At 54.3% G+C, this 23,233-nt stretch overlaps 8 protein-coding genes across 8 annotated transcripts; 3 read left to right on the top strand and 5 right to left on the bottom strand.

The window, feature by feature from the left end:
* Positions 1-1,143: 1,143 nt before the first annotated feature.
* CAOG_08238 (tyrosine-protein kinase transforming protein SEA) lies at positions 1,144-1,778 on the bottom strand (the record flags this gene model as incomplete). The annotated part of the gene is made up of 3 exons (XM_004342444.1): positions 1,144-1,385; positions 1,458-1,533; positions 1,611-1,778. The coding sequence occupies 3 exons, from the start codon at positions 1,776-1,778 to the stop codon at positions 1,144-1,146; spliced, it is 486 nt and encodes a 161-aa protein (XP_004342493.1).
* Positions 1,779-1,920: 142 nt separating this feature from the next.
* Positions 1,921-5,395, top strand: CAOG_08237 (hypothetical protein). The gene is made up of 10 exons (XM_004342443.2): positions 1,921-2,466; positions 2,633-2,953; positions 3,043-3,222; positions 3,334-3,561; positions 3,629-3,848; positions 3,928-4,049; positions 4,173-4,458; positions 4,535-4,680; positions 4,768-5,094; positions 5,202-5,395. The coding sequence occupies exons 1-10, from the start codon at positions 1,981-1,983 to the stop codon at positions 5,301-5,303; spliced, it is 2,418 nt and encodes an 805-aa protein (XP_004342492.2). The 5' UTR covers positions 1,921-1,980; the 3' UTR covers positions 5,304-5,395.
* CAOG_08236 (hypothetical protein) lies at positions 5,348-12,721 on the bottom strand. The gene is made up of 9 exons (XM_004342442.2): positions 10,080-12,721; positions 9,557-9,947; positions 9,319-9,471; positions 9,082-9,217; positions 8,714-9,004; positions 8,213-8,596; positions 7,989-8,105; positions 5,768-7,901; positions 5,348-5,538 (listed from the first exon to the last, which is right to left on the bottom strand). Exons 1-9 carry the CDS (start codon positions 12,652-12,654, stop codon positions 5,420-5,422), a joined length of 6,300 nt encoding a protein of 2,099 aa, XP_004342491.1. The 5' UTR covers positions 12,655-12,721; the 3' UTR covers positions 5,348-5,419.
* A 752-nt stretch (positions 12,722-13,473) lies between these two features.
* CAOG_08235 (hypothetical protein) lies at positions 13,474-14,823 on the top strand. The gene is made up of 3 exons (XM_004342441.2): positions 13,474-13,606; positions 13,730-13,890; positions 14,089-14,823. Exons 1-3 carry the CDS (start codon positions 13,507-13,509, stop codon positions 14,653-14,655), a joined length of 828 nt encoding a protein of 275 aa, XP_004342490.1. The 5' UTR covers positions 13,474-13,506; the 3' UTR covers positions 14,656-14,823.
* On the bottom strand, positions 14,687-17,017 carry CAOG_08234 (NADH:ubiquinone oxidoreductase NDUFV1). Its single transcript, XM_004342440.2, has 3 exons — positions 16,916-17,017; positions 16,229-16,544; positions 14,687-16,013 (listed from the first exon to the last, which is right to left on the bottom strand). The coding sequence occupies exons 1-3, from the start codon at positions 16,962-16,964 to the stop codon at positions 14,909-14,911; spliced, it is 1,470 nt and encodes a 489-aa protein (XP_004342489.2). The 5' UTR covers positions 16,965-17,017; the 3' UTR covers positions 14,687-14,908.
* Positions 17,018-17,291: 274 nt separating this feature from the next.
* Positions 17,292-18,616, top strand: CAOG_08233 (hypothetical protein). The gene is made up of 4 exons (XM_004342439.2): positions 17,292-17,349; positions 17,448-17,567; positions 17,850-18,045; positions 18,131-18,616. Exons 1-4 carry the CDS (start codon positions 17,320-17,322, stop codon positions 18,424-18,426), a joined length of 642 nt encoding a protein of 213 aa, XP_004342488.1. The 5' UTR covers positions 17,292-17,319; the 3' UTR covers positions 18,427-18,616.
* Positions 18,425-19,893, bottom strand: CAOG_08232 (Gpn2 protein). Its single transcript, XM_004342438.2, has 5 exons — positions 19,384-19,893; positions 19,132-19,288; positions 18,852-19,012; positions 18,646-18,773; positions 18,425-18,570 (listed from the first exon to the last, which is right to left on the bottom strand). Exons 1-5 carry the CDS (start codon positions 19,789-19,791, stop codon positions 18,498-18,500), a joined length of 927 nt encoding a protein of 308 aa, XP_004342487.1. The 5' UTR covers positions 19,792-19,893; the 3' UTR covers positions 18,425-18,497.
* A 168-nt stretch (positions 19,894-20,061) lies between these two features.
* CAOG_08231 (translation elongation factor G) lies at positions 20,062-23,220 on the bottom strand. The gene is made up of 3 exons (XM_004342437.2): positions 22,687-23,220; positions 22,418-22,590; positions 20,062-22,320 (listed from the first exon to the last, which is right to left on the bottom strand). The coding sequence occupies exons 1-3, from the start codon at positions 23,168-23,170 to the stop codon at positions 20,128-20,130; spliced, it is 2,850 nt and encodes a 949-aa protein (XP_004342486.1). The 5' UTR covers positions 23,171-23,220; the 3' UTR covers positions 20,062-20,127.
* Between the last annotated feature and the right edge of the window lie 13 nt (positions 23,221-23,233).

Below are 23,233 nucleotides of genomic sequence, written 5' to 3'. Positions count from 1 at the left end.
CGACCCCACTCATGGCGGACGTTCGCGCCGCTCGTCAGAAGCAGTGGTAAAAAAGCGAAAGAAGACACTCGCATTTCTGGCTTTGATTGGCTTTCGATGATGGCTTACTTTTGGAAGCAAAGCGGCAAAAAAAGCAAAAGCCAAAAAGAAGGGGGAAAAAAATGAGAACACAAACCAAAACAAAGGCAAAACAATCAAGAATGAATGAATGAAAACTGATCCGTCGTTGTGGGAACGAAGCTGCTTCACTCTCTGGCGTTCATGGAGGGCGGATAACAGGACCCGAGCCGAGGGTCTCAAGATGCGGGATAGTGAAGAGATCACTGGAAATCCATCGGAAAGCCTTTTCAACACACAATCGGCGAACAAAACAAAACCCACTAACAATAGCAAATAAGGGTATTTCCAATGATCGGCTAAATGATCATGTATTTTGAGCCTGATAAGGCGCGCGGATTCGCACTCGATGCAGCAACAGGCACGCTACACGTCAAAACACCACCGCAAGCACATCGAAGTCACCGTGGTGGCTGAGACAGGCTCGAAGGTGGGCCTCAAAGTGGCTGTTGTTTTGGAGGTGCGGCTCTGTCCAAGTCGATATTTAGTGTAACCCGCTTCGATTTTGAGCCCGGTCTCGAGTGCTGGCTTCTCATCCTAGTACAGCAGTACGGCGGAACTCGTGCAAAGAGGACCAGAAAGTGACCCACGATGGACTCTTCGGTTGGACTGTTGGACGGCTATCTATGCAAAACCAGCAAGGTGTGGAACAGGACAAGCAAAACCCACTTTCACGCCCCTTCCGTTCAAGTCGACGGGTCCATCGACGAAAACATGCAGCGCTCTCAGGCACAGCAACGACAATTACAAACAAGGTGCAGTCACTGTCATGTGGGCTGCAGAATTCAAACGCAGAATTGTTTGGACGTCGCAGAGCCGGCGTGGCACAGCAACACGAAATCCAAGTGACAACGGCTGAACAGTGTTCAAAGAGTACAAGACACAAACGCCGGAACTTGTATTCAACAGACAGGCACAAAAGCAACTCAATTTTGCACGGAAATCGCGGTGGATTGCGGATGAATCCTTCAGCAACTGCTGCTGCCCAAAATCCAATTGAAAGCCGGAAATTCAGGTTGATCGTATTCACAGCATGGCACCAATCTCGCGAATCGTCGTCCCATCTTGGAGCGCTGTCAGGGTTCGGACAAGCTGAGCAAAGGTCGGACGGTTCTCGGGTGACATGTCCCAGCAGCTCATCATCACGTTGTAGAGCTCGGGCATGCAGGTCTGTGGCATGGGCAGCCGACCTCCAGCTTCGACATGAGCCAGTGTATCGCGTCCGTCCATCTCACCGTACGGCCTTGCGCCGTGACTGGAGCATTCCCCTACCAACCGAGCATTGTCGCAAGTGAGAAAAAGGGTTAACCGACACTGTTGCGATAGAGCCGCCGACTCACAGGCTGTTACGCCAAAGGACCACACATCGGACATTGAAGAAAACTTTCGGAAGGTCATAGTCTCGGGAGCCATCCACTGCAAGGAGAGCGCAAGTTTAACAAAATCAGTATGAACGCTGCCAGCGACAACACCTGCACGCACTCTTGACTCACCTTCACGGGAAGCTTGCCACGCGTTTGCATGCGGTAGTAGTCGTTCTCGGAGGCCATTTCGCGAGAAAGCCCAAAATCGGCAATCTTGACCACCATCCCTTTGCCAACAAGGCAGTTGCGCGCGGCAAGATCACGATGTACAAAGTGCAGCGTGCCCAGATACTCCATGCTAAGTGCAATCTGGCGAATGGCATGGATCTGCTCGTTTTTGTGTTTGAACTCATTCTAGATCTACTGTATCCACTTTAGCAAATTCGCGCTCTCTGAGACTCTTTCATATTTGCATTTCCCAACAACTTGAGCAAATTCGTGCTTTTCTGAGACTCTCTCAGTCTCACTCTTTTTTACTTGTGTGACTTTGCATTAGGAAATGGCTGCAGCTGCAGGGCGAGTGCTCCTGCTTGCCGACGACGCCGATGCCAGTCGCAGCGTGTCGCCCGCCGTGCTGCCTGCGCTCTGCTTTGACCGCAGCGCCTTCTTCCGCCCAGCCGCAGGACCAGGATCAGGACCAGGAGCTGCAGGACCGGTCGGAGTCGCGAGCCACGACAGCAACAGCACCCAGCCATCCCATCCCAACCAACCCGGCTCCGCTCCTCCGACTGCCAATGCTGCCACTTCTGATGCCGGTGCTGCGTTCCATGTCGAGGAGTTTGTGGCGCAGTGCAGGCAGCGCGTCTCGCTCGAGCTCCTCCTCGCCGATCTCCAAGTCTTCCTCGCGTCGCTCCACAGCGAACTCGTCGAGCTCATCAACCGCGACTATGCAGACTTTGTCAATCTCTCATCCAATCTGGTCGGAATGGACAAGGCGATCTCGGACATTCGCGCCCCGCTCTGGCTCATGCGCGAGGAAGTGACGGTAAAAACGCATCCTACTCTCGGATTCTGAGACTTTGATTCAATGGGGGGGGGATAATCGGGATGAGCAACCCGAAAGGTTGATCTTTGAGGAGGGAAATGTGCTTGGGTTGCCTCGACCAAATTCATTTCGTGATTGTTTGATGTGGCTTGTGTTTTTCCATCAGAACGTTCGTGCTGTCGTCGAAGACAGCGTCATGACCGTGCAGGCCAAGCTGGACCAACGCGCGGCCGTGCGTGAAAAGAAGGCAACTCTAACACTGTTTATCAATGTCTCGGCGTCGCTGGAAAAGATTGAAAAGCTGCTCGCGCCGTCTTCCAGCACTGCCGCATCTGCGTTGGCAGCGCCAGGAGCACCAGTAGACGAATCCACAGCAGCCATCACTGCATCCACTCGTCTCATTGAGCGTGTGGCAAGCGAGTTCAACCAGCTCCAATTCTACGTCTCCCAAGGCCGCGATCTTCCATTCATCCAAAATTTGCACAGCGTATGTCGTTGGTCTCATGCGAGTTTGGTTGCGATGCCACCGAGCCACTTGTCCTAACTTAGCCTCGTTCGTCGTGTTCCCGTTTCCAGCGCATCTCGTTTGTCACGAGCATTCTCAGTGCGTCCCTCGAACGGGGCTTTTTGGCCGCCTTGGATGGCAACGACAGAAACATGCTTACACAGTGCTTCCGCACGTACGCATCCATGGACAAGGCGTACGAAGCTGAAGCGTTGATTCGCAAGCACTGGGTTGCACCATTTCTACAACAGGTAAAGGTTGCAATTCACCATCTCTATTTGTGTGCCGCTGATCGCTGCCCAAGGGTTTGTTGTCCAACTGATTTTTGTGGCATTTTTTTTGCTTTGTCTGTTTCTTCGCAGACGATTAATGCAGTCAACCTGAACTCTTCCAATGGACTGCAGCGCATCTTTGAGAACGTTCTGACGTTTGTTGACGACCGCATCCGGCCGCTTGACGCGCTTGTTCTCGACACTGGCGCGCGAGGGTACGATCTGGTCGTGAACAGCGTGTGGCCAGAGATTGTGCATTGCATTTGCAACAACATTGCCAGTATTTTTGCACCTGCCATTCCCAACAACTTTCATCAGGTAAGTTTTCAAAAAAAAACCACGGCGCGTGAATGCGATTAGCTGATCATTTGGCGGTTGCATCCAGAACTTTGTCGCCACAACAGCCTTTATTCGTCAGCTTGAAGCCAAGTGCAATTCTGTCGTGTCTGTTAAACGCCTTCGAGAGCATGAAGCGAGCCGGCAACTGCAAGACAAATGGAATCTTTCCGTCTATTTCCAACTTCGTTTCCATGAGATTGCCTCCGAGTTGGAGACCGTCCTTCAAGCACAGCAGCAATGCACGTCCTCGTCACTAAAGCGAGCCGGTATGTGCTGCAAGAGTATTTTGTGAACGTAATGAGTCTGTCGGTTAATTCTAATCACTTTTGTGGTTGTGCTTGTCAGACGCGTCAAGCAAGTTTCATCTTCTTTCTACAGCAACCATGTGGCATACAATCACGTCTTGCTGGTCCCCCACTATTTATCTTGATGTTTTGAGCCATCGCATGTGGAAGCTCACATTGCAGGTCGGGTGGTTTGTTTGCTTGTTTTTGGTTTTTTTGCTTTTCGCAGCTTGTTGAATTTCTGCATGTTGACTTTGACTGCTGCTTTCTCCTCCCCCCCCGCGCCTCTCGATTCTCTCTGCCCAGCTTATTTCACGATACGCGGGATGGTCGCGTCAATCCGTGTCCGACCTGTCCACTCACCTGCAATCTGCTCTTCCGAACGACACAGGCGCAGTCGCGGACGGGACCCTGCAAAATGCCAAAAACCTCTTTGCCATTGCGAATGCCGACATCCAGGCGTGTCTCTTGGTGCAGTTGGATGTGACGAGCTGCATCGCGCAGCTGCCTGGGTTTGTTTCGACTGTCATCGAGCCAATGCTGCAGCAATCGTTCTCGACGCTGGAACAGGACAAGGTTGCCAATCTGAAAGGTAAAATGCCCCTTCATGCGAGCTGGCTTGATCTTGTGCTTCATCTAACGTTGCCTTGTACTTTTCTCGCCTTAAGAGTCCTTTGCCGAGTCGTACGGATTGTTGCAATCCACGATCGCACCAATCGAGCAAGTTGTCGTGCGCGCGTTAACTGAGGCCTGTACTTCTAGCTTGGCACCAGTCCGCGGTGTTAAAAGCGTCTACCGCATGACCAACAAAGAAGTGAGTCTCGCGATAGATGTAGTGTCGACTGTTGCGAATGTTGTTGTTGTCTCAATCTTTTGTTTGTTTCGTTCACGTCGTTCATAGATGCCCACCAAACCATCGACCTACGTTCTCCCCATATTCAAGCCGCTTGCCGTTCTGCTCTCGCCACTCACAAGCACCGAGGTGTCGCCGAACGCCCTGCCGCAAGAGACGGCGCGCCGCTGGATGACGCAAGTCGTCGAAACTGTTTCTTCGCGATTGCTGGAGATATGTCAGGACGAGATTGCAACAATGCGCAAGCGCGAGGATAGTTTGAGCAAGCTGAAACGAGGCAAAAAGTCCGTGGCTGGCGGCTTGGTTGCAGAAGTGACAGATACCGACAAAATCATTCGGCAGCTCCAGTTGGATACGGATGCGATTGCTGAGCAGGTTTGTGTTTGTCTGTGTCTGTCTTTCAGCGTTGTTGCGACGTGCGTCGTTCGAAACGGCCTCCCGCACGATTCTCACTCTGAATTTCTCTACTTGCCACAAAACAGATCGACGAGCTCGGTTTGGCCAGCTCTTCCATCGAGCAACTGCAAGAATTGCGCAATTGGCTCGCGACTGCTGCCAACGCACCACGCGAATCTGCCGAATAGTCTCGGATTCAAATTCGCCAGTATGTTGTTACAATATTAACTCGTTATTCGATATTTCCAATGGTGGTTTTTATTCAGATAAACAATTTTGTTCTAAATTATCCAACTCGTCACTTTCATCCCGAGTTGGTTCGGGCAACTACAGCATGGCCGTCTTTCTTGGCAGGGACCGACCCGGACGAAAGGGATGCTCGACGGCTCTTTGGTTCGAGGTCGGCAGTCGCCAACAGAGCAGCTAGTCGTATTCATAAACGAGGCAGTCAGATCAGATAAACGAGGCCATCAGTTTGATGCTCTGGAGCAGCCTCCCCCAAAATACACATTATCATCATCATCATCATCATCATCTTCATCATCATCATCATCATCATCATCATCATCATCATCATCATCATCATCATCATCATCATCATCATCATCATCATCATCATCATCATCATCATCTACCCATCTTTGTCACTCACCTTTCTGAAGCTCTAATGCGGACTGAAGGGCAGAAATCGTTGACTGCTGTTGGCGAACGAGCGACTCGAGATCTGCCATGCGCTGCTCGTTCATGGTCAGACGGACGCGATCGTTCTCCGAAATGGACACGAGCCTCCGATCGTAATCCAACGTCTCACCAGTCCAGTTGTTGGGTCCTGCGAAGGGAAAGGCAACGTTGCTGCCGTTCGCGCTGCCGCTGCCCGTGCTCGACCCACTGCTTCGGAAGCCCTTTTGGGGTGGTGCAAAGCCGCTTGTGCCAGGGGATGATGAGTACGTAAAGGACGAAGACGGGGAGCCTGGCGCATTGCCCGGAGAAGAGGCGGACGACTCGTACAACCCTGAACTTCGAAAGTACGACTGTCGCGCAGAGCTCGAGGCGCTGTTGCTACTGCTCACCGAGCTCTGTTGGCCAGGCAGGATGGCCAAAGCCGGGACCGGGACAGGAGCTGCCAAGTTGTGCACAGGCGCGCCTTCGAGCCCGTGTGCGGCAATTGCGTTTGTCACGGCCAGCGTCAGCGAGTTGGATCGCGAACCAGGTTGCGAACGCACGCGACTCGCCGCCAAATTGTGTCCGAGCGAGGCACCAAGCGATGCAGAGAGCTCATTCAGCTGGCCAGTGCTTCCACGCAGCGTGGACGAGGTTGCGTACATTCCAAATCCAGTTGGAAGGCTTTGCATGGGTGTAGAATGTGGCAAAATGTTGACAACCTCAAAGCTGGAAAAGTCGCCCGTTGAAGCAGCGTGGGTGAGTGTGTCCACCAGAGAGCTGCTGGTGCCACTGGCAATGGGGGTCGGATGAGACAGCGAGTTATTGCGCGAAATCTTGGAGGCAGATACAACCGGCGGTGGAGCCGGAGGAGGATGGGCAGTGTTGCCTCCCGCGGATGGGTTGGATGCGCTATTGTTGGGCTGCGGATTCGACGGGTTGGCTCCAACGACCGTCTCTTGCGAGCTTCGGCGGGAACCGACACTGCTGCTATTCTCCTCGGCATGTTTGGAGGTGGAATTGCTGTCTGCACCAAGGATCCACGCAGAACTGGCTGCCGGTGCCAACGGTGCTTGCTTGCTGCCGCTGCTGCTGTTGCTGCTGTTGCTGCTGTTGCTGCACGATGGTGCACATGGAGCTATCTCATTCATGACAATGGGAGATGTGGCAGAAACGGCCAGCTCGCGCGGTTCAGGTTCTCGAAGTAGCTCCATCAGCCGTTGCACCACGTCCTCCGGGAGTGGCATCGGTGCTGATCGAGACCATTTGACGTGGTGCATTTGGCTAGCATCGTCCTCGAACTCTTCTGCAATGCTCGTCACGCTACTACCACGGCTCAAGCCACTCATCGTGCGGTACGACAGGGGATGCGACGACGCGATAGGAGAAGAGCTGGCACCAATCAGTGCCGATACCGCGCCAGCCGCCAATGGAGGGCCGCGAGGGGAAGGTTGCGGAGATGCCAGAGCATAGAGCTGTCTGCGCACGGGCACCGAGGACGATAAAGGCCCTGAGGAAGATGCCAGAGACGACGCCGAAAGCTGCGGATGGTGTTGTTGTGGTGGCAACATTTGGTGCTGTTGGAAGAGCTGGGCGTCGCTCGGGGACTGCGAACGGATACTATTGGGGCTGCCGAGCGATGGTCTGCGATCGAGTTCTGTTCGCAGCGGTACCGACCGTTGCGATAGCGATTGGTGCAACGGAGGATGGCTCGTTGATTGCGATACAGCAGTGGGATTGGTACTTGACGCGTCGCCCTCTCCGTGAACCAAGGTTCGTCGAGGCGTCGACACGACCATGGCAGGCGAGACGCGCGAAGATGGTCCAGAGCTGAGCAGACTTGTGTCGCTCTGTGCAGAGCCCGGACGTTGGTTGAGGTCGACACTTGCGCCGAGTGCGTGCAGCACGAGCTTGTTGATCAGTGCGCCAGACTCGTGGTGATGCTGCTGCTGCTGCGGGTCGTGCTGAGAAGAGACGTCGTCAGAGTGTTGCAAACTCTGCTGCTGCGACGACTGCTGGTTTTGCAGCTGGAGCACGGCGCGAGCAGCATCTGGTGGAGCAGAAGAAGGTCTACTGATGGATTCTGCCAGTGTGGCAGGGAGACGAGAAAGGGCAATCTCAGATGGCTGAAAGGCAGGGGTCGGGTCGTACAAAAAGTGAGCGAAAACAAGGCAAAATCCAGCGTGATACAATCAAGAATCAGATTCTCATACCACAAGCTCTTGGAAAGGAGGATTGAAGATTTCGACAGAGAGCGGGCGTTTTCGACGATCTGCCAAGCGAGTGGCCGAAAGAGGCGAAGGGCTGGACAGCGAAAACGGCGAAGGGGGCTGCAGGTATTTTGGCACAAAACCAAAACAACAGAGAATGCAAACAGGCAAGTTAGGGAAAACTGATTTGACTGCCAACACTGCAAGTTGGGATGGAAATGTCTTACCAATGCTTTGCGCAACATCATGGCGAGACCAACAGTTGGAAGCGACGTCTCGGGTCGCGCAGCGCTTTCCTCGTTGACTAGACGCACTCCGACATTCTCGTAACTGACCGCGCCAGAAGTAGCAGCGTGTGCACTGGAGGCATCGCTTCCGGCCTCTGCGGCTCCAGGTAGAGAGAGCGACCCTTCAAGATTCGCCGACTGGAACGCGTGGTCCAGTTCGCGATGACGCTCAGCGACAAGCGGAAGTAAGCTGTATCCAACATAGTTCCAAGCATCCCATGGAACGTTGTCTGTTGTCCACGAGCCCGAGGAGTCTGCTGAGCTGTCTGTTGGGAGTTGGTAGTACTCAATGACGAGCGCGGCCGACTCGACGAAAATTTCGCTCTGAATGGCAAGATGAGCACATTGTTCAGTGGATAGGACGGAAACGGGTTTCAAAAAAGTAGCCAGCCTTGGGGAAAAAAGGAGAGAAAGGCATTGGCAGCGTGAAAAATGACTTACTTCGGCTTGAGTGAACAAAAAGACGTGGTTCCAGAACGGAAGATCGGTGGGGCCGACAGGAAGCGTCATTTGAGATGCACAAACGTCATGCTCAGTCTTGTGCAGGGCAACGTCAAAGGCAGATTCGGGATCGTAGCCAGGGAATTCCAATCGCTGGACTGGAAGAGCGGGCAACCCATCTGGATTGGAGAACATTTTGTTCGCAACCCGGTGCACGTACTGTCTGGAATCCTTGACAAGTTTGGCGGCGGCGAGAATTCGCTCTGATGTTTGGATGGTGCGTTGGAATCCCTGAGAACGCGGGGAAAGAACGGTGAGATGACATGTTTGGTTGTGAGACAAACGCGAATTCATCTCAACCCTCTCACCTTCAGCAGCACTTCCAGCGTAATTTGAACAGGAGAGGAAGTCTCTGCAGGTTTGGAAGTCACGATAACACTCAACACCGGACGCGGCGCATTCGATGACGTTGAGCTGACTGGAGCGACAAGATCCAAGTGATATCTGGCAGCGTCCCCCATTGAAAAACAAGATCAAAATCAGCTCCTTTCCTCCACACCCTGGCAGTCACAACAAAAAATCCAGCACAACGACAAGATTCGTACTGATGGAAAGGGAACAGGCGATGAACAGGCAGGAGGAACTTGGCGAGATACCGCTTGGTCGTGTTGTCGGCGACGGTCAAAACCACCCCTTCGCCTTTCGCAATGCTCTCCTCCGACACGCTGACGACCAATACCTCATCCCAAATGGGCGACCTGTGTGTCAACGCAGCGAGAATGAGCAAGTGTGTGGCAAAAAAAACATCGGAACAAGTACAAACACACTCCCATTCAAACTTACCGAGATGGCTCCGACGCATGGGTGGCAGAACGCGCAGGAAGCCGATCTTGAGCTTCTTGCTGAGTTTTAGCAGTGACAAATGCCGCGGGATACTGGTCTCCAGCTTCTCCAAATGCAGGGAGATGCCGGGCTCCATGAATGACAATAACAATGTCTCGCGTTTGAGGGGCAACCGTGTGAGCTCGATGAAATGTTCGAGCAAAGTCGTCTGCGCTGTATGAGGTTGGGGAGATGGTGTCCATCGCCTGGGCTGGCACGGTCAGCTGAGCGCCAGTCGTTGACTGGCCCGGACTCAAACCAATGGGCATTCCGTTTGCGTTGAGAATGACAGTGGGTGGTCCGACATTTGCGGCATCGGTCAGCGCTCGCTGTCGAGTGTTAAATTTGCGCGCTGCGCGGTTTTGGTTCCCAAAATTCAATCACAGCCAACGGTCAATCAGTTACAACGAAAAAATAAGGTGCAGCTAACATGTCACTCTGCCCCCAAAAAAGCGCAAACGCCTCTGAAGAATCTGCTTCTTACCGGGACCAGAAATGGTCGAGCGCGATTCAGTAACACTGGAACGGTTGCTGCCAGAAACGCTTGCGCGACCACTGTTCAGCGCCTCTGTGCTGCCAAACATATTTGGAGATTGACTGGCAAGGGAAGGCGTCGTCGGAGTAGGGGGCTGTGGCCCGCCAGGCGAAATCATACCGCTCGACAAGGTCAAAGCGGCAGGAAGTTTGGTCCCAACTTGCCGCGGTCGCTGCATGTTGAAACTCTTCCGCATATCGGAGGAGGGAGCTGAGGAGTTGCCGCCAAAAGATTCGGAACCAGGAGCAGGGGAGCCGCGATTGGTGGAAGAAAAGCTCCGCCGAGTGGGTGTTGGTGGCTGGGATGAAAATTGCTGCTGTTGTTGCTGCAGTTGCTGCTGTTGTTGCTGCTGCTGCTGCTGTTGTTGCTGCGATGAGGACGATGGCGAGCCAGTATCAGACATGCCGTACTTGTGAGCGGACGTGAAGGAGAGGCGGGCAGAAGATTCGGTGGAGCCTGTGCGACTGTGCGAGCGCTTGCTGGAATCGGCCCGATTGTCTCGCGGAGAGCTGGCCGAATAGCGCAAGGCTGTGCCCACAGTGGATACATCCACCTCGGCCATCGAAGGGGAGGCTTTGGACGACCCGGGCAGCTGAGAATGGTACACTGGAGAGCCAGAGTGCGCGTGACCAGCCTTGGTTGGGCTCGACGGGTCGAACGCAGGACTCATGCTCGAAGGCTGCTGCTGTGAAGCTGATCCACCCCCGGCGACATAACTGGAACGCGATGAGAAGCTCGTGCGGCCAGCAGGTGCACCGCCTGCGACTCCAGACGAGCTCGACGTAAAGCTTGCGTGGGTCGGAGTGCTCTGGCTGGATTGGGTGAAGCTGGAGCGTGTGCTGCTAGGTGCGGGGTTTGGGTCAATCACGGGCGACATCAAACCACGCGGCGAGCCTCCGCGACCTCCAAACACACCCGAGCTGGTGGCATTCGCCACTGCACTTGACAAGTTGGACGGAGTGCCGGCAGCAGCTGCTGCTGCTGCTGCTGCTGCTGCTGCTGCCGTGGCCCGCGACGAGCTCGCATGGCCCAGCACCTCCACAAGCTGCAGCTCGAGCTCAACCACGCCTTCGTAGACGAGCGGCTCTCGCGGGGAGATGAGATGCTCCCCACTGATGACCGGGACATGCAGAGCATCCGGAATTTGACTACCGCCCTGGGCCGAACCGTGAGGATGGTGGTACGCGCTGTGCGCATCTCGAGGAGGAGAGAGTGGGGAAGCGGAGCGGTCGCTTCCGCTGCTTCCACCGCCTGGGCTTCGTTCGTGAGGCAAGGCAAAGGTCGGTGAAGGTGACAAGGAGTAGTTTGCCCCTCGAGGAATGGCCAGACTGCTGCCAAAGCTCGTTGGGGTGCTGCTCGTGCTGCTGTTGGTGCTCGCAAACATTCCACCTGGCAGGCCGTAGGCCATGGGGTGGCTAGGCTGAGCACCGGGCAATGGCGAGGTCGCATGAAAGTTTAATCCTGCAGCGGCAGCGTAACCCTTGTTCTGAGCTCGCTCGTCGAGAAGCTGCAAAGTCAGCGTGGTCCGCTGCTTTGTTATCAGGTCTTGCAGACTCTTGGAGAGTGGAAAGGCGTGAGAGGCAACCCTGCGCACCGGCGATACGGGTCCAGTGCTCGCGCCGGGCAGTGGCGAGACGCCGGTCGCAGCAGCTGCGGATGCAATGGCGGAGGCTGCGGTCAATGATGGTATGGGCATGCTTGCTGTCGGTGTTGATGTTGCCGGGGTGGCAGAGGTGGTGACGGCGATGGCAGGCACGACAGCGCCATTCGCAGAAGCTACCGCGGCACCCGATGCCGATGTACTGGATGTATTGAATGGATTGGGGACAGCTGTCGCAACTGAACTGGACTCTTGCGACCCGCTGTGTGGTAGTGCGACTGTGCACGCCTCCACCAGAAGCACTGCTCCTTGGAGAGTGGACAGAATCGCAGCATCTTTGGGCGAGAGCGGCAGTGCTCCAAATGGATTGGATACGCCTTGGCTTGGCGCAGCAGCAGCAGCAACAGCAACTCCGCCATTCGTGCCAGGATTCATTGAACCCGACATTGGGGATATGCCTGCGAGCGTCGCAGTCGCGGCAGTAGCTTGTGCGGCAGCATATCCAGCCGCCGTCATGAGACTACCACTCGGCGCCGAGCCAGCCGAGCTTGATACACTCGCACTGAAATTGTGCGCTGGCAACCGGAATGAGAATCCACTGCGACGGAAGATTGGTGCATCCGTGTCCCGTACAACGTCCGTGCGCGAGTGAGACGCAGGAATGACGTTCGACCCGTCGGCAAGCGCCAGCTCGAGCTTGAAAAAGTAAGTGTCGCGAACGGACATCCGGACTTGGCCCACCGTGACTTGGAGCTCGGTTGCGCCAGTGCTCGAGCTTGAGCTGGAGCCTGCGCCCGAGCCAGCCCCAATCACAGCCCCTGCCGCTGAGCCTGGGCTTGAGGCCGCTGCAGCTCCAGCTCCAGCTCCAGCTCCGGCTCCAGCACTACTGTGGCTGCCTGGGGAGCCTGACGAGGCAGATGACATTTGGATGGGAGAGAGCGACCCGTTTGATTCGTCGGCTCAATGGAAACTCAAAGGAGACTGGAACTTGAATGGAGACTGCACTTTTGTTTTGGACTCGAGATGGGTATCAAGGACGAAGGAGTGTGAGTAGATATATGGGATGATTGTATTGTATTGCCCCGTTCGCTTTGGGGAGAGAGCGAGGAAATTTGGAGGATTGTGGAAAGCCAAACAAGTGGTCGACTTTGGGCGATCGTCGTGTCGAATCCGACCCGTGAAACGTCGCTCGCACATGGTAGAATTGGTGTCAAATATTGTTTTGTACTATAGAGTTGATTGGGGTGGAGTTGGCAGCGTTTTTCAAGGCGTTTGTGAGGTGTTGAAGCGTTAACCAAGATTGCACGCGTTGCACCACGACGAGGGTCTGACCTACCGGCCTCATACTAAGCAGGCAGTATGTTGACAATAATTTCTTCATTTTATAATCCGTTAATGTATGAAAATGGCAATGTTGGATTCGGAGCAAGAGGTTTAGACGCTCTGTCAGGGATTACAGTTGCGGACGCCAAAAACTCGTAAATTTTCGATCTCGAATCACCGACCGGTTTTCAGCAACCGACTCCCACCAAACAATCATCCTTAAGGCACTCAAATTCACATCCATTCAACAGAGAGGTCAATAACCCTCGTCAACACGCCGAAGCGATCGCCTTCAAAAAATCCTCGCCTTTTCGCCATTCTCTCCACTTCCCACAACACTCCCAATCCTTCCATTACTTTCAGAAACCATCTTCTACATCCTTTCTACCAAACTCTCAATCCTGCTTTTCAATCTCATCAGCTTAAGCTCAGTCGTTGTGTCTACTTTGTCCAATGCAGCAGCAACAGCCAATGCAATCCGCTGCAGTCCCATTGCGGCCCTTCCCGCCTGCCCCTCCGACTGCCGCCGACGCTCCATCCATCCTCGACGGCGGTAATTCACGCTCAGCAACCCTAATGCATTTTCACTGGTGTCCATTGGCTTGAATAGCGTTGAGAGAAGGCTGACCTTGACCTTGACCTTGTCGCTCGTTCTGTTGCTTCAACGTTGAACCAGCGTTGCTCGCTCGCGCTGAGGAGATGCGTGCTACACTGAACGAGTTCCGCTTGTTCGATCCACGCATCCAGTGGCAGGACGTCGTCAGCAAGTTCTCAGTGCTGCTCGGCCAGACGCACAACTTTGTCAACCAGCTATCGCGCCTCCCAGCGCCCTACGAGGTACCATTGCCAAAAGCTCATAACCAAACGACACTTTGTTGGATTCAGTGTCTGATTGTCTGATTCATCTTTTGCTCGATTCCGACCGGATTATGCTCCAGCGCACTTTTTTTGTTTTTACTCACAACTTGTTGATTTTCTGCTTATGTTTGGACAAAACCCTTTGATCTTTTGATCTGCATCATCACGACGATTCAGCTGGCCTTGGTGCCTGGGCAGTTCTCGTCCAAGCGCGACCCGGAGGTGGAGGTGGCCACGCAAGGCCGAATCTCTGCCGTCAAGCCCGATGTCATTCCGGATGTGCTGTTGCGATCGCGGCCTCCGCCAGAGCTCGAAGTGTATGCTGCACCCTTTAAATCGGCAGCAGCAGCATTGAGAGAGGATGTGCGCCAGCATCTTGTCACGGACGACGCGCAAGCGATGGACATGGATGCGATCGACCAGCCGTCCATGCAGCAGCAGGAGGACGAGATGATCACTGGCGCTGTCGACTCGCACAACTCGTTCGTCGACGAGTGTCTAGCGGCAGTCGAGCGAGCGCGTGCTTTGAACGACCAGGAAGCGGCAGAGTCCGAGCCCCTCGGCAATCGTCGCGCTCAGGCCTCGGCAGCCAACACGGATGCCGGCATCATTCGCGCTGCAATAGAAGCACACGCTCCTTTCACCAAGGCGCTAGTTTCGGCTGTTGTGTACGGCACGCGGTTACGTGGCCAGCCAGTACAGCCCGCAGGACAGCCCGTCGTGCAGCAACCGTTCGCTCGCTGAAATTCAAGTGCAAGAAACTACCGCAAAAACGAAAGGATGAAGTTATTTCATTGTTACACACACACACACATAAAGAACAAAACCCATACATCAAACGGCCAGTTACAACACAAGACTTTGCATAAAGGAAAAAAAAAAAAAAAACAAACAGAAAAAACAAAAGTCAAAGTAGGGCCTCTTTGACCACCTACACCCACACCCACACACACATGCCAGAAAAGGTACAAGGAGGCGCGGGGGCAGAAGCACTTCTTTATGCAGTAGCTTGGAGCTTGGCAGCCTTTTCAGCCGCATGCCGTTGCTTGGCCTCTTGCTTTTGTTGCTGGAAGGTGGCAATGCGAGACTCAATCTCGGGGCGGAAGTGGCGAATAAGGCCTTGGACGGGCCAGGCAGCAGCGTCGCCCAATGCGCAGATAGTGTGGCCTTCAATTTGGCGGGTGAGCTCTTCAATCATGTCAATCTCTGCAGGCTTGGCGTTGCCGTCAACAAAGCGCTTCATGATCTTGGCGAGCCAGCCGACACCTTCGCGGCATGGTGTGCACTGACCGCAACTCTCGTGCTTGTAAAAGTCGGACAGACGAGAAATGCAGCGAATAACGTCGGATTGCTTGTTCATGACAATGACGGCAGCGGTACCAAGACCACTGGTCACGTCCCTGAGCGCGTCAAAGTCCATGAGAACGTCGTCGCAAATCTTGCGGGGGAGCAGCGGGACGGAGGCGCCGCCGGGAATAATGGCGAGCAGGTTGTCCCAGCCGCCAATGACGCCGCCGGCGTGTCGCTCAATGAGCTCCTTCAGGGGGATGGACATTTCCTCCTCGACTGTGACTGGTGTGTTGACCTGGCCCGAGATGCAGAACAGCTTGGTGCCCTGGTTGCGTTCGCGGCCAAACGAGGCAAACCACTCGCCAGTGCGTCGGCAGATGGTGGGTGCCACGGCCACAGTCTCGACGTTGGCGACGGTGGTGGGGCAGCCAAAGACACCGACATCAGCGGGGAACGGGGGCTTCAGGCGCGGCTTGCCCTGCTTGCCTTCGAGCGACTCGATGAGTGCAGTCTCCTCGCCGCAAATGTAGGCACCAGCGCCACGGTGCATAAAGACATCAAAGTCATAGCCGCTACCACACGCGTTCTTGCCGAGGAAGCCAGCCTTGTACGCCTCGTGGATGGCGACTTGCATGTTGGAAGCTTCGTTGTAAAACTCGCCACGAATGTAAATGTACGCAGCGCGAGCGCCCATTGCGCGACCGGCAATCAAGCAGCCCTCGACCAGCTTGTGGGGGTCGTGGCGCATAATTTCGCGATCCTTGCAGGTGCCTGGTTCACCCTCGTCAGCGTTGACGACGAGGTACTTTGGCCTGCGCACCAAAATTGAGCAAACAAGCGAAAAAACAGAAAAGAAAATAATAAGAGTGAGATGAAGCATCGATGACTGGGGACAATCGAGACAGTCACAAATCAATCTCTCGCCCCACCCCCCTAACTGGATCTTTGGGCATTCGCACAAGAACCAAGAGCAACACGAGAGAAAGAGGAAGCGCGAGTCATCCATGCAGCGGTTTGTTTTGCTCACCGGCCGTCCGACGGCTTGTTCATAAAGCTCCACTTCAAGCCGGAAGGGAAACCAGCACCGCCGCGTCCACGGAGACCCGACTTTTTGACTTCGTTGAGGATCCAGTCATGGCCCTTGAGGAGGATTTCCTTGGTCTTGTACCAGTCGCCGCGAGCGAGCGCGCCCTTGATGCCCCAGTCGTGGCGGCCATACAGGTTGGTGAAGATGCGGTCCGAGTCCTTGAGGTTGCCATACGTGCGCGGCGGCTTGGCAGTCGCAGCAGTCGCAGCAGCGGCAGCAGCGTTGAGTGCAGGCGCCGCCGTCGCAATGCCACGCGCTGGAACAGCATTGAAACGCATTGAAACGGGGACGAACGGGAGCAAAAAGCAACAACGAAGAGCACCAGCCAGCAGTCCATGAATCGGATCAGAACATCAGGAGACAGCACAGCAAGGACAGTAGGACAGTCAGTCAGTCAGTAAAGCGAGCTCAAAGAGAAACAAAAAAAAAAAAAAAAAAAAAAAAAAGAAAAAAAAAAAAAAAGAGGCGATCTCAAATTTCAATGGAAAACCATTGGAAAGAAGAGAAGAATGACAAAGCGGGAGGAAGAGCGAGATGAGACAGAGACAGAGAAAGAGAGAGAGAGAGAGAGAGAGAGAGAGATAGGGATGGAAGGGAGGTGGGGGTGGGGGGTGGGGGGAGACGCACCATTGGCGAGGGCAGAGCGCGATGCTGGAGAAGCGATCAGCCGCAGCATTCGATATTGAAAAAAAAAAAAAAAAAAAAAGAAATAACAAAAAAAATGACTGGATTTGCATTGGAAAATGATTGGAAAGGGTGTTTTCAGTTTTGACGCATTGAGTGGAGGATGCCAAAGACGAGTCATTCAATATTAAGATTGCATTTGAAATTTGGACGATTCTGAAAATGAAAAAGACAGGGCGACGATTTCACCACTCAAAATCGTTTGACCGGCTTTTTGCTTCAATGTTGCTATGTCTCTTTGAGCCTGACAGCGTTCAACAATTCATTCATTCATTCATTCCATCTATTCTTCATCCGTCCATCTTGAATCCAGGCAGTCATTATTTCAACTGCATCCCGGTTTCACAATGGCAGCCGAGCCATTTAGCTTCCCAAAGGTCCTTCTGCTTGCTTCACTGTCCCCCCCTCCCTCCCTCTTCGCGTTTGACCCAAAAATGAATACTCACGGCCCATGCTCATTGTCCACTCCCAACAGGTCGTCGACATGTTCGAGCGCGTCGACACGCACGCAGGCAAAGCAGCGAACGAGATTGAGACAATCCCGTTCCTCGACGCCTACTTTGAGCTGTCCAAGGTGTTTGACCATCTCGGAAGGGTAAGCAACACAACATGGGATGAGCGTGTGGTTTTATGTGGTTTGATTGTGGAGCATTGGGGGTGGTGGTGGATGGGGGAAGTTGAGTGGGAGGAACAAAGCCGACAAGACGGCTTCCTTTCTTGTCTTCCCTACTCTGAGCGACTCGGACGGAAGAAAACGCAAAGAAAGATAACCGAGGCACAAAAACAAATCGTGATTTTGAAATTGAGAAACGAACGATGCACAGCGCTGGAAAGGTGAAACTTTGCTCATTTTGCTCAATCTGCTCAATCGGCTCAGGCGTTCAAGTTCGTCACGGCAGACGTGGTCGAGAAGATTGACATTCTGCGCAAGCACCACGAACTGCGCGAGAACGCGCACTCTACGTTGGACGGGATGCTTCGTCACGAGCTCGAGAACAATCTGACCGACACAACCAGCAGCGGCGGTCTCAGGTCTGGCAGCCGCACGCTGCTCCGACTCAATCGAGCACTCGGTAAAAAAAGCTACTCCTCAACTGTGTCAAGCTGCTGCATTGATCGTTTTTGATGCTGACTCGCTGCTTGGCACGTACTTCTTAGAGTTTATTCTGGCCTTTTTCGACCGCATGATTGAGGCCAAGGAGGACGCAGCGTGCTCAACCCTGGCAGGCGAGGCATACGCAAACACCTTGTCGAAGCACCACGGCTGGGCAGTGCGATCGGCAGTCAACCTCGCTCTGTACACGCTGCCGTCCTTGTCCGAGCTCATTCGGAGGTTGGACGTTTCTCGCGACGACGGCATTGCCTATCTGAAGCGCATCGTTGCCAGCGTTCGGCCCATGTACGACCACATCAACGGGCTGTACACAACGCACGATCTTCATTCCTTGCCATAAAAATTGGCCAAGCGAGTCGTCGGGTTTGCTCACAAAGAAAGCGATGTATGATACAAAGTGCACAAAACGGACTAGTCCCACTCTTCATCCACGTCGTCGTCGCCAATCATAAATTCATTCATTTGGTCGTTGTCGGCCATGAATCTACAAGCAAAACCATCTCACAGGTGAGCACAAGGTGCCTTTAAAAATACAACACACAAGGGGAATGACAATTACTTTGTGTATTGGAAATCGGCGGCGACGGCCACGTCAAAGATCGAATCGTTGCCTTCAGAAAGACCGCCGTAGACGTAGCCGTTTGCCTTGTCGATAGTTTTCATCAATCGAGTGATGCTATCAGGATTCTGCGATTAAGCAGGCAAGGTGATGAGCTTTCTGCCACATTTCACCTTTGAGATCCAGTCGCGCAACAACGAACGTACTTGGATGTTCATGGTTGAGAATGTCACCAGAGAATAGTCTTCAATCAGACCGCATAGAGCGGTATTCAGCTTCTTGTAACGTTGCGCGAACGGATTGTCCTGAAGGTGGTTTAACAACTTTGACAGATCGAGTACCTCTGCGTAAAATTCCAAATTAAATGCTGCAGAGTATCAAACACCGAGACAGCGTCGAGTCAGCAAATGTGGACGTTGCAGCCACAAGGAAACAAACAAAACAGCAGCAGAAACGCAAAACCAAATCAGCATGTATCGCCTTTACCTAGTTGACCATATCGCTCGATGAGATCAATCTTTGAAAGTACGTTAACGTGTGGAAGTTCGATCTGCAGCATGGTCGCGAGCGACGTCAGCAGCACCGAAATGAACTTTGCGGGATCGCTGCAGTAATGCGAGTCGACCAAATGCACTGCTGCGAGCTGTCAACGAGCAAGGGGAGCGAGTCAGTACAATTATTCCACATCCATTTCCCCCTCCAAATCTCAGATTTTGTGTCTGAATCTCAGCAACACACCCGAAACTTGAGCGCCTTGTCGAGCTTCTGGGTGAGCTCCTTGACGGCGTCGTTGTGCGTGTACAGCTCGACCTGGCCAGGGCAGTCAAACAGAAAGTAGGCGTCGTCGGTGCACAGCGGCTCGAGCTTGGCGCAGAGCCAGTCAAAGTTCTGCTGCAGGAACTCCATGCAGTAGATGAGCGCCCCGTTGGGTCCGAGCTTGAGCCGCTCCATGACTTCGGGCAGGCGGACGAGGTCGGACACGTCGACTGCAGGCGTGTACGGCAGCGCGTCGTTCGCTGGGTCCAGATTGACCACATGTACCGTGCGCGCGTGCGGACGGCGGGCGTGGAAGTGCTCCTGCACCCCGCGGCAGTACGTCGACTTGCCAGAGCCCGGCGGGCCAATGACAAGCTGACCGAACGGCATTTAGGAATGGAAACTAGGACAGAAAAAACAAGAGAAGCAGGAAGTTGGGAGTTGGAGGTCGATGGTTGGACGACGACGACGAGTTGAAAATGAAGGACTGAGCTATTTTGTCTGAGAAAAGACAGAGCAAACTGAAAAGTGTAAATCAAGAAGAGACCCATCATACACAAGGACAAAGAACTCAATGGATTGAAGGTGCATGATGAAGCGGTGCTCGTTTGGTTCCGAATTCCCCTATGTCGATGGAAGCTACTCCAACTCGCTCACTCGTGTGGATGAAAAGCTCGATCAATTACAAATTACGACAGAATACACACGCAATCAGCACACATGAGCTCACTGCTCTTGCTCGCGGCCGTAAAACTCGCCGCGGAATTGGCGCATCACCTTGATAAACTCGTCGCCTTGCAGCCGACCGTACTGAGAAAACTCCATAGAGAAGGCGCCAGTGCCCGCCGTCTGAGTGCGCAGGCTGGTCGAGTAGCCGACCATGCACGCCAAGGGCACTTGTGCGACAATGACGTTCGTGCTGTCGACATCCGACACTTCCACACCGGAAATGATGGCGCGACGTGTCCCGGTGAGGTCGGACATGACACTGCCCATATGCGAGCCATCGACCGTCACTTGAACTTGCATCAAGGGCTCGAGCAGGAACGGGTCGGACTTTTCAATGCAGCTGGTGAGCGCCTCGCAAAAGAAGGTGGTGAGCGCGCTGCTCGAGCAATCCGTGTTGACCTCGACGGCGAGAACGCGGGCATGCATGTCGGTGAATGGGAAGCCCAGCAATGTGCCGCGACCAAACACCAAATCGGCGCCGGTTCGGAGAGCGTTGAGCAGCTCGGTCATGCTGAGGTTGGCCGAAGGCGGGACGACCAAGTGCTGCAGTTCATCAGCAAGCGAAGCGAGCGTTACGACCTCGGCGTCCGTCGACGAAAGGTTTGCCGTGGAAGAGGAGGAGGAGGAGGAGGAGGAGGAGGAGGATGTTGCCGACGCTGCATCGGGACTGGTGGTGGAGCTTTGAGTATTCGCAGAGGAAGCGGACAGCGCCCGGGAACCGGCAAACTCTTTCGCAGAAACACTCGCAGTGCTGGAACTCGATGGAAGCAAGTGATCGGGCACCTTGTCGACAGACAACTTGGGTTGGCCGATGGCGGGAGCGGGGAGAAGCTCCAGCTTGATGGAAGCAAGGCATCGACGGTTTCCAATCACACGGTCGAACGAAAACTGCCTTGTCGTGGCGCTGCCGATAGACTCGCGGTAGGACACCTGGACGGGGCCAACAGACACGGCCACATTGTACTCGCGTTGAATGCGGTCGCGAATAATGTCGAGGTGAAGCTCGCCCATGCCACTCATCACCTGCTGGCCGGAATCGCCGTCAAAGAAGGATCGGAAACTAGGATCCTCGCGCTGCAAGCATGCGAGAGCGTGGTCGAGCGCCGGTTGATCGGCGGAGGTCGCTGGTTCCACTCGGCAGAAGAAGACGGGTGTGGGGATGGTCAATCCTTTGAGGTGCAGCTTGGGAGCACCGCCAAATGCTGCAACAATCGTGTCGCCAGTCACCGTTTCCTTGAAGCCCACGCCAATGCCAATGTTGCCCGCTGCCACCGTGTTTACCTCCCGGTACTCGTTCGCCATGACTTGATAGATTTTGTTGATACGTTCGCGCGTTTTGCGGGTTGCATTGTAAACAGGAACATTCTTGTCAAACACGCCCGAGTAGACGCGGAAGAGTGTCAAGGGACCGCGCTGCCGATCGTGAATAATTTTGAAAGCGAGCGCACAGAGTGGTCCTGTAGGATCTGCCTTGACTAATTGCAGTTGTTGCGTGTCTACCGCAACCGCCTCGATGGGTGGGCGGTCGAGTGGTGAGGGAAGGTAGTCGCACACGGCCTCGAGAAGTGGCTGCACGCCCTTGTTCTTGTAGGACGAGCCGCAGAGAACTGGAACGCCACGGTTGGCGATGGTCACTCGGCGCAGGGCCGCGCGCAGCTCTGCTCCAGAAATGGCAAAGTTCCCTTCACTGGACTCGAGCCCCAGCGTTGCTTGGAGCTCACGAATCTCGCTCGACGAGGTTTCGGCGTCATCGGGTTCCGAGAGCATGAGCTCGGCGATGCGATCGTCCACGTCGGCCAGCTTTTCGACAAGCCGTTGGCGCGCGTGTAGCACTTCCAGAATGTCGGCATTTGACAACCGCTTGCGGGCTTGCTCGAGCGTCGCTGGTGCCAACCGTGTGTACGTTGGCGTGCTGCCATCATCGCCCTTCCATTCCGCGGCCTCGAGCTCGACCAAATCGACAATCCCTCGAAAGTTTCCCGATTGACCAAGCGGGTGCTGGATGGGCAGGGTGACGGCGCCCAATTTCCGTTCCATGCTTTCGATCGCTTTCGCAAAGTTTGCTCCTTCACGATCCATCTTGTTGATAAAGGCAATTCGCGGAACAGAGTACCGGTTTGCCTGTCGCCACACTGTCAGACTTTGCGCCTGTACGCCCGCAACCGCGTCAAACACGGCTACCGCTCCATCCTACCATACAGCGGCCTTCAAGTGAGCAAGGGGCAACCAACAAACGAAAAAATCTCGAAACAAAACAAAACTAAACAAAAAGCAACCATCCACCTACCAATACACGAAGGGATCGCTCCACCTCGACGGTGAAATCAACGTGGCCGGGCGTGTCAATGAGGTTGATTCGGTGATCCTGCCAGTGGAAGGTGATGGCAGCCGCTTTGATGGTAATGCCTCGCTCGCGCTCTTGTTTCATATAATCCGTGACTGTGTTGCCGTCGTCGACATCTACCAAAACGTCAAGTGAATTTCCACAACAATCATGGTGATGAGTTTTTGCTGAGAGCTCCAATGCTTCTGAGGAAATCCGATCTCGGTACAAACCTCCGAGTGCTTGAGTAACGCCAGCATAGAACAGCATGCGCTCGGTGGTCGTCGTCTTGCCAGCGTCAATATGCGCAATGATGCCCATATTTCTGGTTCGCGGGAGCGAGTCTGCAAGTTGACTATTCTGAGCAGTCTGAGCAGTCTGAGCGCTGGACTTGCCACCACCGGCAGCACCGCCGCGGGCAGCAGCACCACCACCGCCGGCCGACGCCTGAGATGAGCTCGTCTGTGCAGTTGCATTGGGATTGCGAGTGGCGGCGGCTGATGCGTTGGTCGCCATCGCCAAGCGGCTGCTCGCGGACATGTGCAAGTTCGCACGAGGCTCGCGTCCAGCTGCGGTCGTCGCCACTGTGGAGCGGACTGAGCATTGCAAGTGCTGATACGACGATGACGATGATGACGATGATCGCACAGCAGCCAGCGTCAGCGTTCGGAGGAGCAGAGTCGCGGGTGGCGCGCGAGCGACTGCGCGGTGGAACATGGTCGCTTCTAGTGTCTTGGCGGGAAGCAGAAACAAAAAGACTGAGATTGGGGACAATCTCAG

The sequence above is a fragment of the Capsaspora owczarzaki genome (genome assembly GCF_000151315.2).
Source record: "Capsaspora owczarzaki ATCC 30864 unplaced genomic scaffold supercont2.18, whole genome shotgun sequence".
Taxonomy (NCBI): Eukaryota; class Filasterea; order Ministeriida; family Capsasporidae; genus Capsaspora; species Capsaspora owczarzaki.
The sequence above is the reverse complement of the archived record's forward strand: the minus strand, read 5'-3'. Positions and strand labels throughout refer to the sequence as shown.

Bases quoted from the DNA above. Each gene is read 5' to 3' on its own strand.
- CAOG_08231 (XM_004342437.2), bottom strand. From the start codon at position 23,170: ATGTTCCACCGCGCAGTCGCTCGCGCGCCACCCGCGACTCTGCTCCTC. The intron at 22,591-22,686 runs GTTTGTACCGAG...ACGTTTTGGTAG, and splicing joins CGTTACTCAAGCACTCGGAG to ATGTCGACGACGGCAACACA. The intron at 22,321-22,417 runs GTAGGTGGATGG...GCTGTATGGTAG, and splicing joins AGCGATCCCTTCGTGTATTG to GATGGAGCGGTAGCCGTGTT.
- CAOG_08237 (XM_004342443.2), top strand. From the start codon at position 1,981: ATGGCTGCAGCTGCAGGGCGAGTGCTCCTGCTTGCCGACGACGCCGAT. The intron at 2,954-3,042 runs GTATGTCGTTGG...TCCCGTTTCCAG, and splicing joins TCATCCAAAATTTGCACAGC to CGCATCTCGTTTGTCACGAG. The intron at 3,223-3,333 runs GTAAAGGTTGCA...GTTTCTTCGCAG, and splicing joins TTGCACCATTTCTACAACAG to ACGATTAATGCAGTCAACCT.
- CAOG_08234 (XM_004342440.2), bottom strand. From the start codon at position 16,964: ATGCTGCGGCTGATCGCTTCTCCAGCATCGCGCTCTGCCCTCGCCAAT. The intron at 16,545-16,915 runs GTGCGTCTCCCC...ATGCTGTTCCAG, and splicing joins GCGCTCTGCCCTCGCCAATG to CGCGTGGCATTGCGACGGCG. The intron at 16,014-16,228 runs GTGAGCAAAACA...TTTGGTGCGCAG, and splicing joins AACAAGCCGTCGGACGGCCG to GCCAAAGTACCTCGTCGTCA.
- CAOG_08236 (XM_004342442.2), bottom strand. From the start codon at position 12,654: ATGTCATCTGCCTCGTCAGGCTCCCCAGGCAGCCACAGTAGTGCTGGA. The intron at 8,106-8,212 runs GTAAGACATTTC...AAATACCTGCAG, and splicing joins TGATGTTGCGCAAAGCATTG to CCCCCTTCGCCGTTTTCGCT. The intron at 5,539-5,767 runs GTGAGTGACAAA...GAATACGACTAG, and splicing joins CGCATTAGAGCTTCAGAAAG to CTGCTCTGTTGGCGACTGCC.
- CAOG_08232 (XM_004342438.2), bottom strand. From the start codon at position 19,791: ATGCCGTTCGGTCAGCTTGTCATTGGCCCGCCGGGCTCTGGCAAGTCG. The intron at 19,289-19,383 runs GTGTGTTGCTGA...GCTCGTTGACAG, and splicing joins ACAAGGCGCTCAAGTTTCGG to CTCGCAGCAGTGCATTTGGT. The intron at 18,571-18,645 runs GTAATTGTCATT...TTTTGCTTGTAG, and splicing joins GCCGATTTCCAATACACAAA to ATTCATGGCCGACAACGACC.
- CAOG_08233 (XM_004342439.2), top strand. From the start codon at position 17,320: ATGGCAGCCGAGCCATTTAGCTTCCCAAAG. The intron at 17,350-17,447 runs GTCCTTCTGCTT...CACTCCCAACAG, and splicing joins AGCCATTTAGCTTCCCAAAG to GTCGTCGACATGTTCGAGCG. The intron at 18,046-18,130 runs GTAAAAAAAGCT...CGTACTTCTTAG, and splicing joins CCGACTCAATCGAGCACTCG to AGTTTATTCTGGCCTTTTTC.
- CAOG_08235 (XM_004342441.2), top strand. From the start codon at position 13,507: ATGCAGCAGCAACAGCCAATGCAATCCGCTGCAGTCCCATTGCGGCCC. The intron at 13,607-13,729 runs GTAATTCACGCT...ACGTTGAACCAG, and splicing joins TCCATCCATCCTCGACGGCG to CGTTGCTCGCTCGCGCTGAG. The intron at 13,891-14,088 runs GTACCATTGCCA...ACGACGATTCAG, and splicing joins GCCTCCCAGCGCCCTACGAG to CTGGCCTTGGTGCCTGGGCA.